Source organism: Apus apus, chromosome 1 (assembly GCF_020740795.1).
Source record: "Apus apus isolate bApuApu2 chromosome 1, bApuApu2.pri.cur, whole genome shotgun sequence".
Taxonomy (NCBI): domain Eukaryota; kingdom Metazoa; phylum Chordata; class Aves; order Apodiformes; family Apodidae; genus Apus; species Apus apus.
The window spans coordinates 42268698-42291410 of NC_067282.1; the positions used below are offsets into that span (position 1 = coordinate 42268698).

At 42.2% G+C, this 22713-nt stretch overlaps 1 protein-coding gene across 4 annotated transcripts in view; it reads right to left on the bottom strand.

The window, feature by feature from the left end:
• The window catches only part of KLF12 (KLF transcription factor 12), a 247807-nt gene that overhangs the window by 80029 nt on the left and 145065 nt on the right, over window positions 1–22713 (bottom strand). For all 4 annotated transcript variants that reach the window (XM_051608921.1, XM_051608924.1, XM_051608922.1 and 1 more), the window contains one exon: window positions 14855–15398. In XM_051608921.1, the coding sequence (XP_051464881.1) occupies window positions 14855–15398 (544 nt within the window). The remainder of the gene's footprint in view (window positions 1–14854; window positions 15399–22713) is intronic.

Here is a 22713-nt window from a genome sequence, read left to right on the forward strand (position 1 = left end):
CTTACACTACAGCAAGTTTTAAGTAGCTACCTCAGAAAGTTTTCTTAACATTTAAAACTAAGGCTATCTTAAAATCACAAAAGTCATTACATAATTTAGTCTGTAATACAGTACCTGTACATGAATTTTGATCACTTGTGAATACACCTACATAAAAAGTGACAGTATAAATGCATATGAAAAATCTTAGGTAATTTTGTTACTTACAAGACACACTGCTTCATTATTATTGCAGGTTGCCAGCTCTTAAGGTATTATTGAGACTGCTGTGATATTTGGTGGTGGTTTAGGTTACCAGGATTTTTTTTAGATTACCAGAGCAATGTGCTGGGATGAAAATTCTCAATTACATTAAAAATCTACCTTCTTTTTGTTTCTACTTGGGCAGGTAAATCCTAGTCTGTACCCTCCTAACACAGCCACAAAGTTGCCAAGGGGGTTGTTCTTTTGCACCTAGGGATAATTTGGCCCACTGGGCCTGTTTTCAGCCCACCAAAAGCTAACGTCTGAGCACATGACAGGGTGCTGTGACACTTGAGCATGGTGAGAACAAAAGGTGAGGAATGGAAAGGTGTCAGTGGGCAAATTCAAAAGCAGCCAAGGACATTTTTTATTATGTTTTTGCAGTGAACCTCACTAAAGATTGTAATTAAATTAGAGCATGATCTAGGGATTATTCCCTCATTTTTTAATATCAAACCATATATACACTATTTTTTGTCCCCTCCTCCACTTGTGATCTCTTCTCAGCTTGCAGACTTGGGTGGCTGAGGCTAAGGTGACTAACCAGGAGGCTGAACTTCACCACTGCCAGCGGGTGTAAACTGCCCTGTTTTCTCATCTGCGTGTCTGCAGCTGCTGTGAGAAACTGCCTTTAAAGCTATCCTCCAGCCCAAAATGAGCCATGTGAAAAAAACAACTGGCCGAAAGCCTAACAGATAACTCCTCCTCACCACTCACTACAGTGTGCAAACTGCAGTACAGGATTTTTATACATTCAGAGTCCATTACTCCTACTTATGTCAACAGCTTTGACTTTCTCTTGGGCATCTAAGAAAAACTGTCGAACTGCTGGCACCAAAATTTATAAATACCAGCAGCAGTTCATAAACACTGAATTAAGAGTATTCATTGGCCTAATGAACATCAGAGTGGAAAGAATGAGGAGATGCAGGCAAGAGATAATTTTAAAAATGAGATGAAAAAGGCCGAGGACAAGCGAGTAATGTAATACAACTGGCAAGCCAGGTGGAGGACAGCCCAAAAAACATGCCAGTGCATTTTAACCTCCCTTCATGCTGTACCTTGCCCTGACAACCAAGGTTCTCCTTGAACTTAGGACCATGGGTCCAGAAGGTAGCCAGGTGAGTCACTGATTAGAGCCCAATCACAAGGACAAGCTCAAGTGCTAAAAATGAGCTGGTTTTCTTGCTCTTGCTACTCCTCTGAAAGGCAAGATTTGACAGACCTAACCGGTTGTTTTGTGAAGTGTGAATGAGGCTAAGAGCAAGGCAAGCAAAAAGAAAACAGTGAGGGGCTGCTTTTGCGGGACAAAGGTGTCACTGAAAGAGTGCACAGGAGCTACAGAAACAAGCTGTTAGCACTCCATGTTGAAAAGACTGGGGAGCCAGGGGAATTGTTTAGCAAAGTCTGCAAGTGCTGAAGGCCACATTGCTTTCCATCCTTGTTAGCCTGAAGAAACAATGATCCTCTTTGCTAAAGAAAGTACAGAGAACTGTACTTTCATCTACAGCATATGCAAGTACATATCATCCATCACTTCTCAGTGGCCCCTTTGCCAAACTGTACCAAAAAGGAGTTTCCCTTCGGGCAGTATGAGTGAATTCATTCTCTGCACTTGTTTTAAGGTTAAGATGTGCAAATGGGTCTCATGTAAGGCACATACCAGCCCATAAATACTCTCAAACTTGCTCTACCAAGTTTCCTCCTTCTCCACTGGTGTTCCTGCCCACATCACAGCATCTCATGGGAAGAGGGGGACTGCAGATTTAAATCTCTTAAGGCTACTGAGAGTCCAACATGCCTCCTCTCAGTTCTCACACACATGCTGATGTTACTTTGCTGTTGGGTAAACACTATTCCCTGTCATACTCGGGCTCCACCCAAATATCACAGGCTCTTATCCTGCTGGGGGATTTCAACCCTCCTGACATCTGTTGAAAAAGCAGCACGGCGCCCTCTAGGCAATCCAGGAGACTCCTGGAGTGCCTCAATGACAACTTCTTAGGACAAGAAACTGAGAGCCCTACCCAAGGGGATGAGTTATTGGACCTGATGGTCACAAATGCAACTGAACTCATGAGGGATGTCAAAGCTGAGGGCAGCCTGGGCTTCAGTGATCATACACCAGCACAGTTTAGGTTAGATATTAGGAAGAAATTCTTCACTGTAAGGGTGGTGAGGAACTGGAATGGGTTGCCCAGGGAGGTTGTTGATGCCTCATCCCTGGAGGCTTCTAAGGCCAGGTTGGATGAGGTTTTGTGCAACCTGGTCTAGTGGTAGGGTTCCCTGCTCATGGCAGGGGAGTCGGAACTTGATGATCTTTAAGGTCCCTTCCAACCTTAATGACTCTATGATTCTATGAATACAGGCTGGGGGAAGACATGCTAGAGCGCAGCCCTGTGGAAAAAGACCTGGGGGTACTAGTAGATCAAAAGCTGGACATGAGCCACCAATGTGCAACTGCAGCCCAGAGGGCCAACAGCACCCTGGGCTGCATCAAAAGAAGGGTGGCCAGCAGATGGGGAGAGATGATTCTGCCCCTCTACTCTGCCCTAGTGAGACCTCACCAGGAATACTGCATCCAGCTCTGGAGACCCCAGCGCAAGAAGGATGTAGACCTGTTGGAGCATGTCCAGAGGAGGGCAATGAAAATGTTCCAAGGGCTGGAGCACCACTCTTACGAAGAAAGGCTGAGGGAGTTGGGGCTGTTCAGCCTGAAGAAGACTCCTGGGGGACTTTATAGCTACCTCCCAATACCTGAAAGGGGCCTGTAAGAAGGCTGGGGAAGACCTGTTCACTAGGGCATGTAACGATAGAACAAGGGGTAATATTTTTAAGCTAGAAAAGGTAAGATTTAGGTTGGACATTGGGAAAAAGTTCTTTAATATGAGGGTAGTAGATCACTGGAATGGGTTGCCTAGAGAGGTGGTAGAGGCTCTACCCCTGGAGAAGTTCAAGGTCTGGCTTGATGGGGCTGTGAGCTATCTGTTCTAGTGTGAGATGTCCTTGCTTATTGTAGGGAGGTTGGACTAGATGACCTTTAGAGGTCCCTTCAAACCCAAGATATTCTGTGATTCTATGATTCTATGTCCTAATCAATTTGCTTCTTTCCAGCAATTATTTAGGGATATGCACTTCAAGTGCTCCAACCCTGTCGGGCAAAGCCAAGCACTGTCAGAAATCCTATAGTTGGATGCTTCAAGGTGGTCTAAACCTAGGCCCTTCTCAGTGTGAAAAGGACCATATACTAACATCCCGTTGTCTCTGCTGGCACTTCTCAGTTATCACAACTTGATTTATTTTCTCAAGTCAAATTTCTTGTGAGTGAAAGGGATGAAAAGTCATCCCATCAGTAGGCTCATAAAGACCCATTAGAAGTAAGTTCATGTTTACACATTATCTTTGACTTAAAGGGAAATATGAGCCCCTTGGGTTAAAGATGCATCAAATATTTAAGAGCAAGAAAAAACTGAGTAACCATCAGGAGTTTTGCTTCTATTTATAGCTAAGCCACGTAGTATTAATTAATACTGAAATGACTTATTATGAGATGATACTTGCTGGTGTGAAAGCAGAGAGAGAAAATTTCAGCATGCTGAAATACTGAAACCTCTGCCTCACTTTATCTTAAAACCCCAGCTTTTTGCATTAACTTCTCTGCTTGTGACTTGGTAAACATACATATATGCAGGCCTGCTGTTACACCACATCATAATGAAAACTGAATCAGGCCCAGACGCTCTCTTTAAAAAAATTTAAAATCCATTTCTGCTTTTTGAAGGGATTTCCAAATTTAGAGTCTGTTTGATTTTATTTTCCATTTTAAACTCCCCACACTACTTTTTGTGAAGGATGCCTAATATTCAACATGCTAATCAAAATGATTTTTCATGATGAGTCTTCCAAGTGGCCCTGACATCCACCCACTAGACTTGCCAGCCACCAGCAGGGTTACACAGGTCTGCAGAGCAGTGAATAACACCAAGGCCTGTGCTAGGTGAGGCGTCAGGCTGGATGGTAGGGAGGCCCTGCTGGACTCGCTAGCTCTGATTCAAACCCAGATGACGTGTTTGCTCTGGCAAACACAGACACAGATTTTTATTGCCATGGAAGTTTAAATTATGCAGAAACATGAGGTGCCTCAAATAAGCCAGAGAGTCATGCTTCCTGTTGCCAAACGTCTTTCTTAGAAACTCCTCTCCAGTTGCTTCCAGTGGATGCTGGCATTCAGCAGCTAGAAGAAGATTAGCTGTAAGCAATGGCTGCTTTGCACCAACCTCCTCTAGGAACAGAAAACCAAATGCTATCTGATACCCCAAAATTTACACTTAAGAGAATCTCATTAATACTGCTGTTACACACAGGTGTGTCCATGTGTCTGCAGAGCTGCAAGGACTGCAATAACAAAGCAACATTTGCTGCTGAACTCTCAGAAGGGTGGTATTGGAAAATACAGTTATTATATGGCACTTGTGCACTTGTGCTTTGGCACAATATGCTACAATCTGCTAGGATCAGAAACACTGTGAAAGATGTCATCTGAATCTAACAATAGTAATAATAATCTGCCACTCACAATGAACACAACCCAACAGCACCTAACTGTACATTATCATCAGCCCCCATCCTCTCCTCAGTCCTGGACATCAGGAGCTGGGTGATTCTGGGAGGAGAGGGAAGAGCCTCTCACCTCCTGTCTTCAGCTACCTGCACTGCAAATAGAACTCCTACACACCCAGCAGAGGCAGATGGGTGCCATTGAGGATGCTGAACCCACCCACTCTGTGGACCACATGGACAACGTGACGGTGTGAGCCCCTTTCCCTTCTCTTGCCAGCTGCTGGGGTACCAGCCCTGGGAGAGGAAAGTAGCTCAGATGGTTGTTGAGTCACTGCAGACCTGCTCCTTGCTGGGAAGGGGAGGAGAGGAGCCTTTGCCATGAGACTGACATGCCTTGGTTTTCTGGGAAAGGAGCATCTGGAGGATCTCAGTAAGTACCTGAAGATGGGACAACAGCAACAGCCTTGTGTGGGCTCGCTTGCTCCCAGTCTCCTCCTACCTGCCACCATTTGTTTACTGCCATAGCAGCATCTTGGTCCCCAGCAGTGATGCTGCAGAAGATTACTGTTTGCCTTAGGGCTCTACTGGGCACATTTGGAAGAGGCATAACACACAGGGGAACACAACAGTAATCATTAAAACAGTTAGGAATATTGTAGTGTCTTAACCCTAACCCTGGTCTCTACATATGGCATATGACACAGTTCAGCACCTTAACATACTGCAAGAAGGAAACTGCTGGCCAACAGTTACTTCTTTTGATCTTTCTTAATCTGCCACTGTTTCAAATATCTCTGATAAAGAATTGCATCTGAGTGGACCAAATGCCAAGGAGAGGGACCAACTCATCTCCAACCTTGTCAGTAACTCCTGGAAAACAGATTTTATAACTGTGCGATCTCAGCCACATGCTGTAGCTTGACATCTTTCTCCAGAACATGGGTGTGCAGGAACAAACATTCCCCTTCTTGGCAGGTTTACAGAGAAGAAGAGCCAAACACAGAGTCCCTCAGCAGGAGAAAGCCAAAGGAGAATATTGCAGACACCACTGTGCATTTTGAATGCTGGAAGCAACACTTCCCAACGTGGATGTAAATGAGCTATTTGAAACAAAGCACTCAGAGATTAAGTCTTATAGTTGGGTTTACTTAACATGTTTTAGGGAACCAAATCCTGGATTTATGGATCTAACAAATGCACTTATTGTGAGAATGATGGCATTCATTACTTTCCTCTCCTAAGCTGGTCCAAACTATATGAAGCACATATATGGCATTTTTAAAGTTCGCCATAAGAGCTTTATGTGTCGGAAGAGTCTGAGTGCACCTATCAGATTTTCAGTCAAAACAGCTTGGTCTCTGGTAGGGGCAGCAGAATTGGTCCATTTATTTCATAAAACTTTATGTACAAAGCAGCAGTATCCATGAACTTAATGGTCAGAATATAGAGTCTACAGGGATAATTTTTACTATAATTTATAGCAAGATTACCCATACTCCACAGTTTTTGGATTTTATTGAGATTTTATGGGACTATACAGCTAGAGCAGTAAACTGCACCCAGCATAGCTACGGTTCACAGAGAATGGGAATTGGCTCTGAACACACTGTGTAACTAATCTACCAGAGAATATTAATTGCTATGATTCAATCAAAGGCAATATTTAAAATCATTTCACCAGTCAAAAAAATTGCCATAAACCTGTAAAGGAATAGCTGTGTGGAGAAATACAAAGAGAAGAGTGATTGCAAGGATGTAATATATGCACATATTTAAGCATCTCCTTCATTGGGTTGTATACTTGAATATAAAACACTTATTTTTTTTTTTAAACAAAGGTCTTTTCTCTTTCTAAGTTATTTGAATTCCTCTAGGCCTTTTCTACACAAAAATCAAAGTATTGAGACTACTGAGATTTACACCTCATTGAGAATCTGATATACAAATGCTCTATCACCAAAAGTAAACAGGGAAAACAGTAAGGAAAGAGTATATGTAATATTAAATAAAATCTTGCAAAACGGTAGAAATGGTAGCAGACTGCAGTTTACACACTGCAACAGTCTAGAGATAATTTAGACACCAGCAGGTTGGTCCAAGGCACAATAAAGACCAAGGTAGCGATAAAATAAATGAGAAGTTTTATGCATGCTTTTCTGTGTGATCCAAATTTGGGGACAGAAGCAACTCGATCAAAGCTCAGCCCTGGTGAGAGTACAGAGCTGAAGGACAAGAGGCATTCTTCACATGGAATAGAAGGAATTAACAGCTTCCAAATGGTGCAGGGACTTAGGATATCTTGAAATGGACTTCTCTATCTTCCTTTAGGCCAAGTTTCACAAATGAAGTTGGAAAAAGCATACATGATGTTAAATCCACTGTTGACAAATCTTAGAAGAGTATGTGCTTCTATAGTGGAAAAAACCTAAACATATCACAAATGAGTCATCAGGTATATAACTTTTCTGGAGATTCAAGTAGAAGGCTGTTTAGGGGACTCCCTGCTGTCAACACAGGCTACTTTGTTTTCAAGAAACCTCCTTCTCCATTTCAAATACCACAGCGTACCTTGTAACTTGTGTTTTAACTCTCCATTCTGGCAAGAATTACTATTTACTCTAGTTCTTAAGTGTATGCACCACCTCCAGTAACACCAGTCCCACCCTAAACACAAATTTCTCCTCTGCCTGCTTCCCTTCCTGGCCTGCCATTGCCAGCCTGCTTCCCCTTTCCAACAACCACTAATACTTCTTCCAGAGGAACCAAGCAAACAGAGGAAGAGAGACTCTTCATTCTGGGGGGCAGGAGGGTGGAGGTCAGCAGGGTGGAACATGTACAGCGCAAAAGTTTTTTGTATGCAACAACTGAAAAAGGTACAGCTAAAGTAAAAACTCTTCACCTCAATGCAACTCAAATCCAAAATAACCATCTACTAAAACACAGACAGGATAATCACTTCATATGAAATAAAAAAGGCAACACTACTGTTTCTAATTAAGAGTCTCTTCCACAGCATAATTTATATAAACAGACCACATAATCTGACCTTTAAACATAAGGAAGAGTTCTCTAAATTTCTAAATTTGTAATACAAATTGCTTTCACTTTTTTGGATTAAACTTTACAGTAGGCAGAAATAACAGGCTTTACTTAAAACAAAAACAAACAAACAAACAAAACCCAAACCAAAAACCAAACAACAAGGGCAGTGTGCAATGTAGTTATTATCTGTTATAAGTAGCAGAAAAATCTACAGTAAAAGGTACTGACTGCATTTACTGCTTCTAATGTACCCATAGTGAGGAATATGGCATGTGTAAGCTGTGAAAAGATAAAATCTGTGTATTTCTGCTATGTCTATACACAGACATAGTAACATAAAAATAGTCCACGCCAATGTCCTTATGGATGTTTACGTACATGGGAAGCAGATGAAGTTCAATTGGCAAATTTAAATTTATGATGTTCTGACTGCTGGATTTTGCAACTGGTTTTGTCTCCTGAAAACTTCAAAACTTGTAAGAGTGAGAAGAACCCAAAACCCCAACAATATCAAAGTTGCACAGGTCTTTGGTGCACCATCATCAGGAGGCAGCTTCTAAAAGGCCCTTCAATGAATGGAGTAAATCCTATCAACTACAGAAAACAATTTTTAAGGATATTATCTTTGACAAAACCTGCTGTTAGAGGGACATAGTTTACTAGTAGTATTCCTGAACATGTTCTAAAAGCAAAGCAATGGAAAGACTCAGGCTAATGGGACCAGTTTGTACAGGAATGTGCTGCTGCCATGGCGGGCCCTTTCACTCCTGTCTGTCCGGGCCTCTCCCTGTTCCCCTTTACCCTGCCCAGCTCTCTTTTCTGCCCTCTTTTTGCTTCTTTCCTCTTCCTCTGTTTCCAACCCACTTTTCCTCCTCATCACCTCTCCTTTTCTCCCCAGCTTCCCTTCCATCCTGGTCCCCTCCCCATTGCAATGCCCCTTCCAACCTCCTCCTTGACTTTTCTTAGCCAGAATTTTTTTTGCTTTACCATTGAAGGAGACTTTTTTTTTTTTTTTTTTTTTTTTCTTTCCAGATCTCCAAACTTGGCTTGGTTTGCACAAGTGCTTATGAAGACAAAAAAAAGGACAACGGTCCCAACCAAACTTGAGATTCATGGCACAGAAATACAGAAGTTCTAGAGTTTTTCACCTAAAAAAGCTGAAATAAATTTTTCGACATGGAAGATGCTGCTTTTTTTTCCTCCACGCTCAAGTCTCAGGAAGAGTGTCATAGTTCCTTCTTGAAACTTTCCTCAAAATGAAAGAAAAAAAAGAAATAGCCTGAGGCAGACATGCAGCATGGAAAATGTTATCCTAAATGGTTAACATACAGACAGACTTTAAGCAACTAAAGACAGGGTTTTAAGAGAAAACATCATGCAACCTTATCTATACCTGCTGTGCCTCTAATTATACCTTTTAGCAATCCTCACCATCGCTAAATAGGGACAAAAAAAGATGAGGAAAGAGTTTTCATGGGATTTTTAATGCTCTGGAATACTTCACTGTATAGTAATGCCTAGTGGTCGTCACATACCCCACACAAAAAAAAACAACCTCCAATTGCTTTTTAAGGCTTTGGATGACAAGACAACAGTGGTGACTGCCGAAGGAAGCGAACTCTGTCTCTGCCACGTTGTAGGGGGTGGCAGAGCGGGCAGGCTGGGCTTGCAGTGCCCACAGGGATTTGTGCCTGGCTCCCAAGGACTCCCTGCCCTGACCGCCCTAACACATGACTACTCTTTGTGCATATGAACTAACACAAGGATTAGGTTGTAGGGGGTAACTTGCAGAGTTGGGCTGGTGGTAGCAGAGGCCTGGGGTGCCTCCTCCCCAGCAGGTGTGTCAGGGGGATGTCAGGAGGGGAAGGTCCATGGTCAGCAAAGGAGTCTGCATGGACCTGTGTGAATGTGTCTGCACATGTCTGGGTGCTGTGGGATTACAGAGTAGTGTTAGAAATTTGCAGGATTTTAGTAAGATTTTCTAAATGGCTAGTGCTGTATCATCAATGTTGAGCATACTGTCCACCGATTACTTTCTAATGATGTGTTGTTAACAAATTCCTAAAAATGCTTCAATCCTGAATTTGACTTACACTTTGACTTAGGTGCATGGAGGGGTTTTTATCCTGCAAAAAGCATCAATCTGACAGAAGGGTGCATGATACCCCCAACTCTCATTGCCCCCCTTGGGGCACATGGCACAGGACCTGACGGGATGCTGGCAGCAGCTCACATATACAAGTTAATTGCCTGCAAACCCATCTGCTGCTGAAAGGGTTTGATTTACCAGGAAACCTTGCAAGTAAAAAAAACCAGGAGAAAGGAGGCAAGAAAAAAAGCAGAAATAAGCAGGACACTGGGAGTCAGAAAAGGAGGAGGTTATGGAGCAGATAATCTTCAGTGCCATTATGCAGCATGTGCAGGACAACAAGGTGATCGGGCCCAGTCAGCATGGGTTCATGAAAGGCAGGTACTGCTTGACAAACCTGATCTCCTTCTATGACATGGTGACCCATTCAGTAGATGAAGGAAAGGCTGTGGATGTAATTTACCTGGACCTTAGTAAAGCCTTCAACACTGTTTCCTGCAGCATTCTCCTGGAGAAACTGGCTACATATGGCTCAGACTGGTGTACTCTTTGCTGGGTAAAAATCTGGCTGGATGGCTGGACGCAGAGTTGTGGTGAATGGGGTTAAAACCAGCCAGGTGCTGGTCACAAATGGTGTTCCCCAGGGCTCAGTGTCGGGGCCAGTTTGGTGTAGTATCTTTATCAATGATCTGGATGAGGGAATTGAGTGCACCCTCAGCAAGTTTGAAGATGACATCAAACTGGGTGGAAGTGTTGATCTGCTTGAGGGTAGGAGGGCTCTACAGAGTGACCTGGACAGGCTGGATCAATGGGCTAAGGCCAGTTGTATGAGGTTCAACAAGGCCAAGTTTTGGGTCCTGCACGTGGGTCTCAACAACCCCAGGCAAATCTACATGCTTGGGGCAGAGTGGCTGGAAAGCTGCCCAGAGGGAGAGAGGACCTGGGATTATTGGTCGACAGCCAACTGAATATATGCCAGCAGTGTGCCCAGGTGTCCAAGAAGGCCAACTGCATCCTGGCTTGTATAAGAAATACTGTGGCTAGCAGGAGTAGAAGCGATTGTCCCCCTGTACTCGGTACTGGTGAGGCCACACCTCAAACACTGTGTTCAGTTTTAGGCCCCTCACTACAAGGACACTGATGTGCTGGAGTGAGTCCAGAGAAGGGTAACAAAGCCAGTGAAGGGTCTAGAGCACAGGTCTTACAAGGAGCTTCTGAGGGAACTGGGGTTGTTTAGCCTGGAGAAAAGGAGGCTGAGGGCAGACCTTATCACTCTACAGAGGTTGTAGCCAGGTGTGGGTTGGTCTCTTCTCTCTAGTAACAAGTCATAGGACGAGAACATATGGTCTCAAGTTGCACCAGAGGAGGTTTAGACTGGATATTAGAAGAAAATTGTTCATTGAAAGGGTTATTATACTCTGGAATACATTACCAAGACAGGTGGCTGAATCATCATTCCTACAAGTGCTAAAAGACATGTAGATGTGGTACTCCGGAATATGGTTTAACACTGGAATTGGTAGAGTTAGATTAGTGGTTGGACTCTATGATCTTAAAGGTCTTGTCCAATCAGAACAACTCTGTGATTCTGTGAGATCTGAGATGTTCCTGAAGTAAGGTGCGATGGAGAACGCCAGGATGAATAACACCATGGAGGAGGATGCACAGCAGAGCTGATGAAACTGGCACTCAAAGAACCATGAGCAAGACAGGAAGTACTGGAAAAACAGGAAAAATAGAAAAAAGAGGGGGCAACAGAAGAGGAAGTACTTATTTCTTGTGCTGGAGGGGAGAGGGATTTAAACGGAACATGAGGAAAGAAGTATTTGTTTGGACTTCCTAGAAAAGCAGCTGCCAGGAGGACAGTTTTGCCTGAGAGAGAGGAAGGTGGTATGTATGGTTCCTAGGACGCATCAGGGGAAGTAGAAAGCCAGCTCAGCAAAATGCCTGAAGGCAGGATTAGAAGGATGGTGGTGGCCTGAGGAGGTTTTGCAGTAAAATGAAAAAAAAAAATGAAATGGTTCTAGTCAAACCTGGAAAGAAGAGGAAAATTCAGAATCAGGAAAATAAAACTGAGAATAACAGGGAAAATAACATTTCTCTATATTGTTTCTTGCATTTTTCCCCTAAGTGCCTGTATCTATAAAAAGAGCAGAGGTCTGAACTTTAGGTTTACATGATTGCCATTAATTTTAGAGTCACAGAATCACAGAATCATTCAGGCTGGAAAAGACCTGAGATCATTAAGTCCAACCTATGACCTAACACCACCACATCAGCTAGACCACGGCACCAAGTACTACATCCAGTCTTTCCTTAAAGACCTCCAGGGATGATGACTCCACCACTTACTTCCCTGGGCAGTCCATTCCAATGCCTAATCAACCTTTCTGTGAGGAAGTGCTTCCTAATATCCCACCTAAACCTTCCCTGGCGCAGCTTCAGGCCAGCATTTAAAGTACCTCAGGAAGTATGTTCAGGGAAGTGCCTAAGTTTCATTGCAGTGTAAAGCACGTGGATACAGGCTAATGTAAAACATAACTTCAAGTGTTTCCCAACCACAGCCTTGGATCATCAACCAAGTCTCTGATTTAGCCTCAAAAAAGCAAGGAACACAGAGATTATGGGACAAATGCTCTTGGTATTATCTGTGGATTGACTTTGTTTCAGTGTGCGTGTTTTGTTCTTCTGCAAAACTATCACCATTCATGTAACAGTTGAAATTTGTGACTCTAGATGATTCTGAACCTGGATTTCTTCTTCATCTGGTACAGGATTAGCAACCAATTCAATCTGACAGCAATGTCCTGCTAACATCTGTGTACACTTAGTTCTTGTTTTCAGCATGCAAAGCTGACCACTGAAGGAAGTCAAGTCTACATACACATGAAATTTATTTAAACAGTTAATTTATGCAATATCATGACACTTTATTATTGAGAGTGTTTTAAATTAAAGGCAGAAAAACGCACTCCTGCAATAGATGACAAAAGGTGACTACCTTGAGTGGATTGTTGCCCATTATTCTTCTATTGCATTTATCCAAATTAACATGAACATTTATATCAAAAGCATTAGTGATAGGAAAACAGGTAGAACTGATGAGAAAAAAAAAAAGAATGCTTAACCCTCTCTTTTTCTTTAGCTGTACATTAATAGGTGCTGCAGGGCTGGTTAATGATCTCTGCCAATAATAGCACAAAGGTGATACTGCCAGAGCAGCTAAGGAGGCCCAGGGCTCATGGGCTGAAATCCCTATGGTACATTAAATTCTGGAATTTTGTTGATGAAACTGGAGTAGTGAAAGTTTCAGTTTTACAATACCAGGAGGTGCTACCTATAGAGGAGACTACCACCAGAGCCAACTGGCACCTTTGAAAATAAAACAAATGGGAAAAATTCCTGATGAGCCCAAGGTCAGGTGTGGCTCAAAGCTCCAAAACCAAAATAGAGAATAAAACTTTCCCCCTTTTTTTCCCCCCAGACAACGTGATTAAAAGTTCTTCTTTGCTTTCACTCGTAATTTCTTGACATAATGGCACAAAGTCCTAAAACTATGTCACAGTATCAAGTGCAATAAAACTTCTTAAATCATCATTTTGAGGCTTAAAACAAAACCCAGATGAGCTGTGAGCTTGCTTCCTATGCCCAAGCCTGTTGAGAGGGGACAGTCTGCTGTCAGGTACTGAGGGAATGGGAGGATAATCAAAGATTTATGGACAAAAGGATGCTGCTAAACATCAGAATGACCCATCACTGTAGTCCTGTAGAATAATACACAGCTGTCAGTATATCAAAAACAGACACGAGAGTTACAGAAAAAAGGTCTTTCAGTTGCACAGACTTGTTCATTATGCAATTAGGTACATAAGAGATGTTGTAAGATGTATTACTAAATACCCTGCAGTCTCATAAGCCCTAAAGTAAGGTTATCTGTCTGAACCCTTCCTTTCCGCCTCAAGCAATACCTCATTTCAGGGGAAAATTAGCCATATTTTATTCACTCGCACGCGATGAACCTTGAAATTAGCCTCTCTCATTCCTTTCCTCATGTTTTCATCTCTGTTACTAATGCCTTCTTTATAGAGCTATGCTTTTCCAAGTATCTGGGCACATCTGTTTTCTCTTTTCATCCTCCACCCATCATGTCACCATCTCTAACAAGTTTTTGCTCCTTCAGTAACTGTTATGTTCCCACTTTTTCTTGCTCTCCAGCTTCCCTTTCTGTGTTCTTTGGACACCTCTCCAAGAGTGTATCTGTCCTTCTGGCATGTGCTTTCTTCTTTCCTTCACACCTCCATATGCCTCTCGGGTCCTGTGTCTGCAAAACTCATTCCAAACATATCCACTCCATGTGGCTTCTTTCCCTTCTGCTGTTTAATCTGGAAGAAGAAACCTATTTCAAAGTATTGCACTACCACTCCTTGAGCTTAATAAAACCTACCTCTCTGCATCTGCTACTGCTCTTTGGTCCAAAAGCCTTTCCTTCTCACACTTCTACAGCTCAACAGTTGCTTTCTTTTTGCATGGAAAAAAAATCTGACATTCCTTCCCTTCTCAAATCTGAATCGCCTGGTGATTTTTCCATGTTCATCTATGATGTCTTAAATAGTGTCAGTATTCCACTGTCCTTTTTCTTCAGCTTCTGGGAAGGATTTATTCCTCTCAGGACAAAACTTGTCACAAATTCTCTGAGCTTCTAACACCACTGCTCTCCCCAGCAATTTTAAAAATATGTATTTTAAAGAGCATCTGGGTAAGACTTCTAACTGATACTATTGGGAGGAACCTTTGTGTGTCTTTTCAGCAAAGGACCCTGTAAGTTTGTAAGATAACAATCTCACAACTTTGTTGCATTTTTTTCTCATACAAGAGGAGTTTTAAATATGCCAGAGATGCACAAAACTGGCTCCATCTTACCTTTGACGTGGCTTCTCCCATCCTCCAACAGTGGTACTACTATAGTGTTGTTCATATTCCCAGGTGATCTCACAGCTGTATAGACAACGGGTACCGACTGTACCACCACGGGGATTCGGTGCACATGACTCATTTTGTTGGACTGCAAGTTCATGGGGCTTGAAGGTGGTACAGGATGGATAATGTGCAAAAACTGCTGGCCTCCAACACCAGATGCAGAGGCCACAAGAGGACCTGGAGTTAATACTGATGGTACAGATGCTGCTGAGGATACCGATGTTATTACTGTGGGTGATGAAGCCGGCCGACTAGAAGAAGAAGAAGTAGAAGTAGAAGAAGGTGAGGAGGCTGATGCTGTCATGGAAACCGGTGAAGATGAAGCTGCTGTAGGGGATGACCTGGCTTTGTTTATCGACAAGTCCACTGGTTCAGTCTGTGTTTGGAAATGGTCTGTAGATAATGAATCCTCCGTGGGGTCTGCCTTCATGTTATTTAGTAACAAGGGTACAGCTTCCATATCTGGGTAGTTGTGGACGTTTGGAGACTGTTGAGGAAGGAAAAAAGTACGCAATTACATATGTGATGCACACCCAATTGCTAACACACACATCACAAAGCTTGGTCCTGAAAGCCAGAGCATTTATTCCTGTTTCTTAAACGACAAACCATGCTAGAAATTCTTGACATGTTCCGTTTGAACAAAGCATTAAAAAAATAGTCCTACTTCCATTTCTTAGAAGGTGACAGGATTAACTGTACTAAATCACCCCCTTTCTTTGCACTACTCACAGTCTTCAGTGACAAATACTTTTAAGATTTCCAGAAGTAGCCAATATTTATATTAATGGGATGCCTTCCTCCTAATATCTAACCTTAAGCTACAGCATTACTCTCTTCTGTCATCTCCAATGGACATGAAGAATCATTGATCACCACCGTTTCTCAAACAACTTCATATACAGACTTCAAGCATGCAGAATGTCCCCCTACTTGTATACGTTGGCAGACCTCGCTTCTTCTGCTATAAGACACATTTAGAATAACAAGCCTTAGCCCTCGTTTGCTCTTTGCAGCCATGTTTGCAAGTTTTGTCCACACCACTTTTCAGAAGGTGGTGATAACAGTCCTTCAGTTTAATGTTTGACTTTTTGCATTCTGCATGGTTACTGATAATGAGCTTAGAGGTCAGTCCAGAGCCCCACATTTGTATGGCTGTCCCATTACACGCAGCAATGGCTACAGCATTTAGTTACTCTGAATCAGCACATTAGACAGCCTTCCCCATTGTTATAATTTTACTTTTGTTAATTTTTGCATACTAATTAAGAACAATTTTTTTTGACTTCACAAAATAATTTTATGCTTTAGACTAACTCTTTCAAAGTTCATTGGTCTAAATTTATTCTAGACTGGTGCCATCTGCTATTTTTCTAGTTTTATTCCTTATTTCCATCATCAAAGAGGCTAACAGAATTTCTGAATAATGCTAGGCCAAAGAGAAGCTCATTTGATATATCTTTCCTTTTTGACAGTACATCACTAATAACTACTGGTTAAAAATGTTTGTTCAAGTAATTTTCAATAGGCAGAGAGGGAGGTGGTGGAGGCATCATCCCTGGAGCTGTTCAAAAAAGGGGCAGACATGGTGTTTCATAAGATGGTTCAGTGCTTAGGGGTTGTAGGGTGGATGGTTGGACTTGATGATCTTGAAGGTCTTTTCCAACATTGATGATTCTATAATTCTATGAAGGAAATGCCCATTGATAACTTGGTATTAAAACAAAGCACAGCTCACAGCTTCTCAGCTAAATACCTCCACAGCCCTGCACAGCAGCAGAGCTTCACTACAGGCACACACTCATCATTCTGTGCTGTTGTATGGAAAACTAACCTCAATTAAAAAAAAAAACCCATAACATTTGCCAAGCTACTTCACTTGACCCAAAGCTGTTATTCCATATACTGATCTAACAAGCAGTCTTTTTATGGTACCTAAGCAGCTCTAAATGCATTTTCTCTATCTCTAGATTGTAGAATTTACCAAGTATCTAAAAAGATTAAGTTAGAAATATTTAAGCTACAAATATTTTAGTTCATCTTCTCTGAATAAGCTAACAATCAAGCAAGCTGTGAATTCACTTTGGGATTTTTATAATCAACTATGTTAAATATTTTCATGGAGAACCCTCCCGGTTTTGAGTCGGAGCCAAATTTCATCACAGAATGGAGTTTTGTTGCAGAAGGGAAATAGACAGACTAGTACTAAAAACTGTAATAATAACAGCCTAAGTGGTTATTATCCCTGGCATGCTGGAAGATGAGATGGTTCTAGTAGATCCCATCTATTCAGCTGATTTAGACTGGTTCTTGGATCTGACATTTTCTCCCATTTGAAAGCAAGAACATCTATGGAACAGCCAGTCTCTTCCTCTATTCATACACAAATCAGCCTAAAACAAAGGGATCCCAATTTATCCAGCCCCTTGACCCTGCTGTTCTGCTGTAATACAAGTAACAAAGGAAAAAATCCCTTCATAAAGACAATGGGAAGTTCTCCTGCTAAAAGGAACATGGACCGAAGAATAGGTCACTTTTCAAAGCGCTAAGCAGCTACCAGTGACAAGGTCAAGAAAACTTCTTCCACAAGAAGGTAAAACCGCCTGTAATCGCCCAGTGATGATTCCTGGCAACTTCCTCTGAAACACCTCATCCAGGCTACTATCAGTACTGAATGAGATTCTGTATTAGGCACACTGTGTGTGCCACCACAGAGACAAAACCATAAACATACATGGTACAACTTGCTCATTTGTCAAATCCTAACAAGTCTGATACATGCAATGGGAAAACAGATTGGTTCTGCTGAACTAAACATATTGGTGGCAGAGAGAAGGCAAGCCCAAGAGGGACACCCTGCACAGGCTCTACCCAAATCTTCCTAAGGCCAAAGGCAACATCTTCTGTCTGACAGAAGGGAGATAAATGGGAACAACTCATGTACAAGGGCCTTGTGCTCATGGCTGGGCAAGGGTCATCTAGAAGCAGCAGGAACTGCCAGCTACATCCACAGTGGAGATAAAAACAGAGGAAATCCTACATGTTGACACACTTCCAGACTTCCCCTGGGTGCCACAGGCAGATTTCAGGTTGACCCAACATGGCCTGCTTCAGCAGCACAACTTGTTACTCTGTGAGATCAAGAATGGATTATCCTGCTGTTGCAGTCCCTGAGAAATGTGAGGGCACCAGGGAGCTGATGTACCCAGCAGATACACAATAGACTGCTCCCAGGAGTCTTTGGACTTCTGGGATATTTCTGAGACTGGACACAAGGGTGATCCATACAAACCTCAAAAGCAGTCCATCACAAATAGAGCACAGTCTGTCCCAAAGTACCGCATGTCTTTGCAGCAAGCACCAAAAGAACCCTTACAAAGTGCTTGGTCTGTGGATAGAGTCAATTGTCTCTGAGACAATGTACAGGTCATGACTTAGAGATTCTTCTAGACTGTGCTAAGAACAGGCCTTTGTTTTACTATAGTAATTACACCTAGTCTTTTGGGAATTAAAAAGGAAAAAATACCATGTAACTGCAGTCTATTACACAAACCACCTTCTCTTTTAATAGCCCTTCTTCATTCACTTTTGTACTGTACATTCCTTATATTTCATCTACCTTTTCGCAGGTAGCCTCTTCATGTCCAGAGCCGCTGGAGGGGCCATCCAGTCTCTATGTACTATGGTAATACAGTTGGCATGATTATTTCAGTCTTTAATAGCAAAACTGAATTCAAAACCTCTACAATCCATTAATTTCTCCAAACAGTATGAAAACTGGTAAGCCCTTCAGTGATATCCTTTCCCTGCCAAAACTCTTAAGACTAAGAATGTCCTTTCTTTGATAAATCCAGACTGTGACTGATGTCACTCAACATTACGAAGGACAGTAGGATTCTTATCAAAACAGGTTTGTACATCCCATACTTAAGATTAAAAATGCAAACAACAAGTGTTCTACTTTGTTCTGGTGGTGGTGAACAAAGAGATCTACCCCATCAACTCACAATACCTCACAGGGACCTACAAGTGGTAAAAATGTTTCTCCATTATCTCAGATTTTATCTAAGCTACCAAAGTTCTATTTAAAATGTATTTGAATAAAAAACTTTGAACATTTGAATATCATTGTTTTCTGAAAATGGATGGTATATGCAAACCTTCCCCAGTGATGATGAGAATTCCGTAATTAGGAACTACATGACAAAGAGTAGTAACGAAGCCAAAAGGGATGACATTCTCAGCATACTACTTCTTAGCATCTCCCCAGAATGTTATCAACCAAGAATTAGCTGTTCATTTCCCGAGCTGATGAGTGTTGACGTTAGTTTTATTTAACAGAACCACACTTTTTCTAATTTAAAGTATCACAATACTAAGGCTGGGATATTCAGAGGCACACCTTCACCCACTCTGTCAGCTCACAAAGTCAATTAGGTGAAAAACAAAAGGTTGTGTGTTTTTTCTCCTGTCTCTCTATTCCTGACTTTCCAACCTCATCAAGTAAACTGGGCTTCCTGTGGTGGTGTGGGCTCAGATTATTGCTAGTTTGGGTGTCTGAAACAGGTTTTCTCCGTCTGGATCCCAACAGTGTCTGTGTTGGTTTCGCAAACTTTGTTTTGGTTTTAGGGGTCTAGACTCTGTTGTTGAGAGTTTGGCAGCTTCAAAAGCACTTGGTGGGTAAGGAAGGGTTCAGCTGGAGGTCCCTGTAACCCAGTGGGCTGCCTTGGATGCCAGCCTAGACCACGGGAATGCAACATGATGGGGTACAGTTCCACCATGGCTTCCCTCATCTCACTGGCTGCTGGTACAAAGGAGAAGGACAGCTTCAGCCCTGCCTCTGGCTGGGACATAGAGGTAATCAATCAGCAATTCCTCTCTCTGCAACACCACCATCACAGCCTTATGCTGTTTACCATCCACTCACATCCAGACTGAAACAGAACTGGAAGGCAGGTTAGGATAGCTCCCTGCTAGAAAAGTCTTTTTATTAAAGCTGCATCCTCTACTAGTCAGTGCTCTTGCCTCTTGCTTTTTGTGCCTGCCCTTTAAAGCTGTACACCAATATTCTCTGCAGTGCTCCATTTCATTAGCTTGCCATTCATAAACACCACCAGGAACAGCACACGTGATTTCCCTATTCAAAAAGCTTTCTTTTGGCTGTGTAAAAAAAACATTCCTTACTGCCTGTTTCCCTGACCCTTACAGAGAAACGACCAGCCAGCCACACAACTGGCCACAAGACCCTCAGCAAAGCATGGTGAACTCGTGGTTGATCTTATCTGCTGGCTGGCCATCCTTTCCTACACAGCCTTACTTCATCGTCCTTCCAGCCCCCGGAACTCTACCTCCTCTTAATTTACAGTAAAATTTGCAACAGCTCCTTTCCACTCTCTTATTCTACTCATGGCAATCTTCTCTGCGTACCAGCATTGTCTCCCATCCATACCCCAGCCATGAAGAGCTCACAGTTTCCAACACAGCTGAGTTTAAAACCAGTGAAAAAGCAAAGATAATTTTGTTTTCAGCAACTCATCCTGATGCCTTGCAGTTCATCAACTTCACAGGGTACTAAGCTTCAGTGAGTCTTTATGTCTTTGTGGAGTTTTATTGCTCCCACACAACAGAGTTTACAAACCTCCAACAATCAGCTGTCAGCTTTAAAGTGTTCTTCCTTTCTGGCAGCAATCTCCCAAGGTCAAACAATTTGTAAGAAAGCATACCAAAAAAGCTGTCCTTGATGACGGAAACTGAACAGACTAAATTTAGCATTTATAAAATAAGCTGCCTTTGAGGACAGGAAGTTAAAAAATAAATTGCTCAATGTTTAACTCTTCAGTCAAATCACACAAACCCCCTTCTTAGTTGCCATTGTGCTACCCCATCTCATGCTGCTCTGGCAGCAGAAATTTCAGGCAGGATGATTTTGTTTTGTCAGAGTAAAAGGAGAGTGAGATGAGAAAAATCATGCTCCTTTTGAAAAGCTGCCCACAATTTTAACCATGTAATTGACTGGCATATCAAAATACTGAGGTTTAGTGGTGCAGGCATGCAGTCTTCTGGTCAGGCAGAGAAGAACTCCTCCCAGCTAGAGCAGCTTTCAGCTCCGAGTATCACGTTTGGAGGGTGAAATCTCAGTAACTGGGAGTATTCTGCAGGTTACAGATCTTCGAATACTTCACAGCAAAAGCAACGCTTGCTAGGTTCACACTGACAAGAAAGATTTGCTCTAGCATAAGTAATTTTGCTTCTGCACAGCACACAGATGAGCTTACAACTCGTAATGCCATTAGACAGGCATGCAGGTGGATTTGGTGTGTTCATCTTTAGTATACAGTTTGGTTTTTATAACTGAAACAGAGTATTTTGCTAATCTGTCTTGTAGATATCGGTAGAAAGCTCATCCCCTGAAACCTGCAATTCTGCAGGTGCTTGCCATGAAGTGTATCTGCCTGTTGCACCCTGCCTGGGCACTTGCAGACGAGAGGTTGGCACAAGACTAGCTTGGCTAAGCAGCAGCTTGGGCACCTTCAAGAGCCCTTTGAGTTATGGCCCTATGACCCAGCACTTTACTCAGGGCCTTTTGTGGTTTATCTTCCTAATCTAGGAGAGAAATCTCCTTAAAGTTACGGGAAGAGATGTTTTTGAAAACACCTTCCCATCATGAGACATCACATTCACAATACTCACACGCTTCCACCCAAAAATCACCACTTCAACAAAAGCAAACAAAGTTAAGAGAGAATTAATACAACCTGCAAAGAAATGAACAATCTGTAGTTAAAACATTCTGCTTTTCCCCTGAAACGACATCGAAGATTCAACTCTGCTCACTTTGAGTTGCAGCTATATATTCTATATATGAGTGGTACACCAGTTCAGAACTAACAGACAGCTATAGAAAATCAGAAGGCTGAACATGTAGATAGTTGAGAACTAAAACTGAGCAAAACCCTTAAAAAATTGTTTCTGAATGCAAAAGCACCAAGTGAACAGGCATTTGTGCCTTTTTACTCAAGGCTGCTACCGCAGGCTTTCCCAGGCTGACAGAACTGCTCAGCTCAGATGCATTGGACAAATGCAGGAGGTCACGCTGAAGAAGGTGGCAAAATGCAAGGCAGCTGGATCTTTCTCCTTTTTTTTCTGGAAGCAGGCCTTTAAAAGTGGCTTACTATCAGTTTTCAAGAAATTTCAAGAAATTCATGCTCCAAGGAAAAAGAGAGATCCTCAAGTGAGGGCACTTCCAAGCAAGGCTGAGTAAAACTCTCTTACAACAACTCCCTCACTGAAGGTTTTCTAAAAAGTGCCAGTTGGCAGCTAGAAAGAGAGAGGGCAAAGTCCAGGAATTACGAAAATAAAAAGAAGTTAAATGAAAATGCATTTAAACAAATTCAAATTGATTCAATAGGAGAGACTGAGAGATATCCACTTTAAAGTATTTGTGATTATCTTAATGTATCCTTATCTATGCATAACTCTTGGATGTTTTATTTTGAAGTGGATGTTTGCAATCTTTAAGGCCTAAAAATAAAATTTCTGTTCTCACTGTGAGTCTGAAGAGGCAAAAGAAACTCAGCCCATGCTATGAAGCACAGGTGGCCTTTGTTAGCAGAGTGTTGCTAAATGTGTAGAACCTATATAAGATGCCCCAAAATAGAAGATAATTAACTAAGAACTGGGAAGATAAAAATTCAAACCAACCATTCATCCGCAGGCAAGCAAAATCCACACTTCAAGGCCATAAAAAAATCTCTTAACTCCTCCTGAACAGTCACACTGCAGTGCCATTCCACAACTATTTC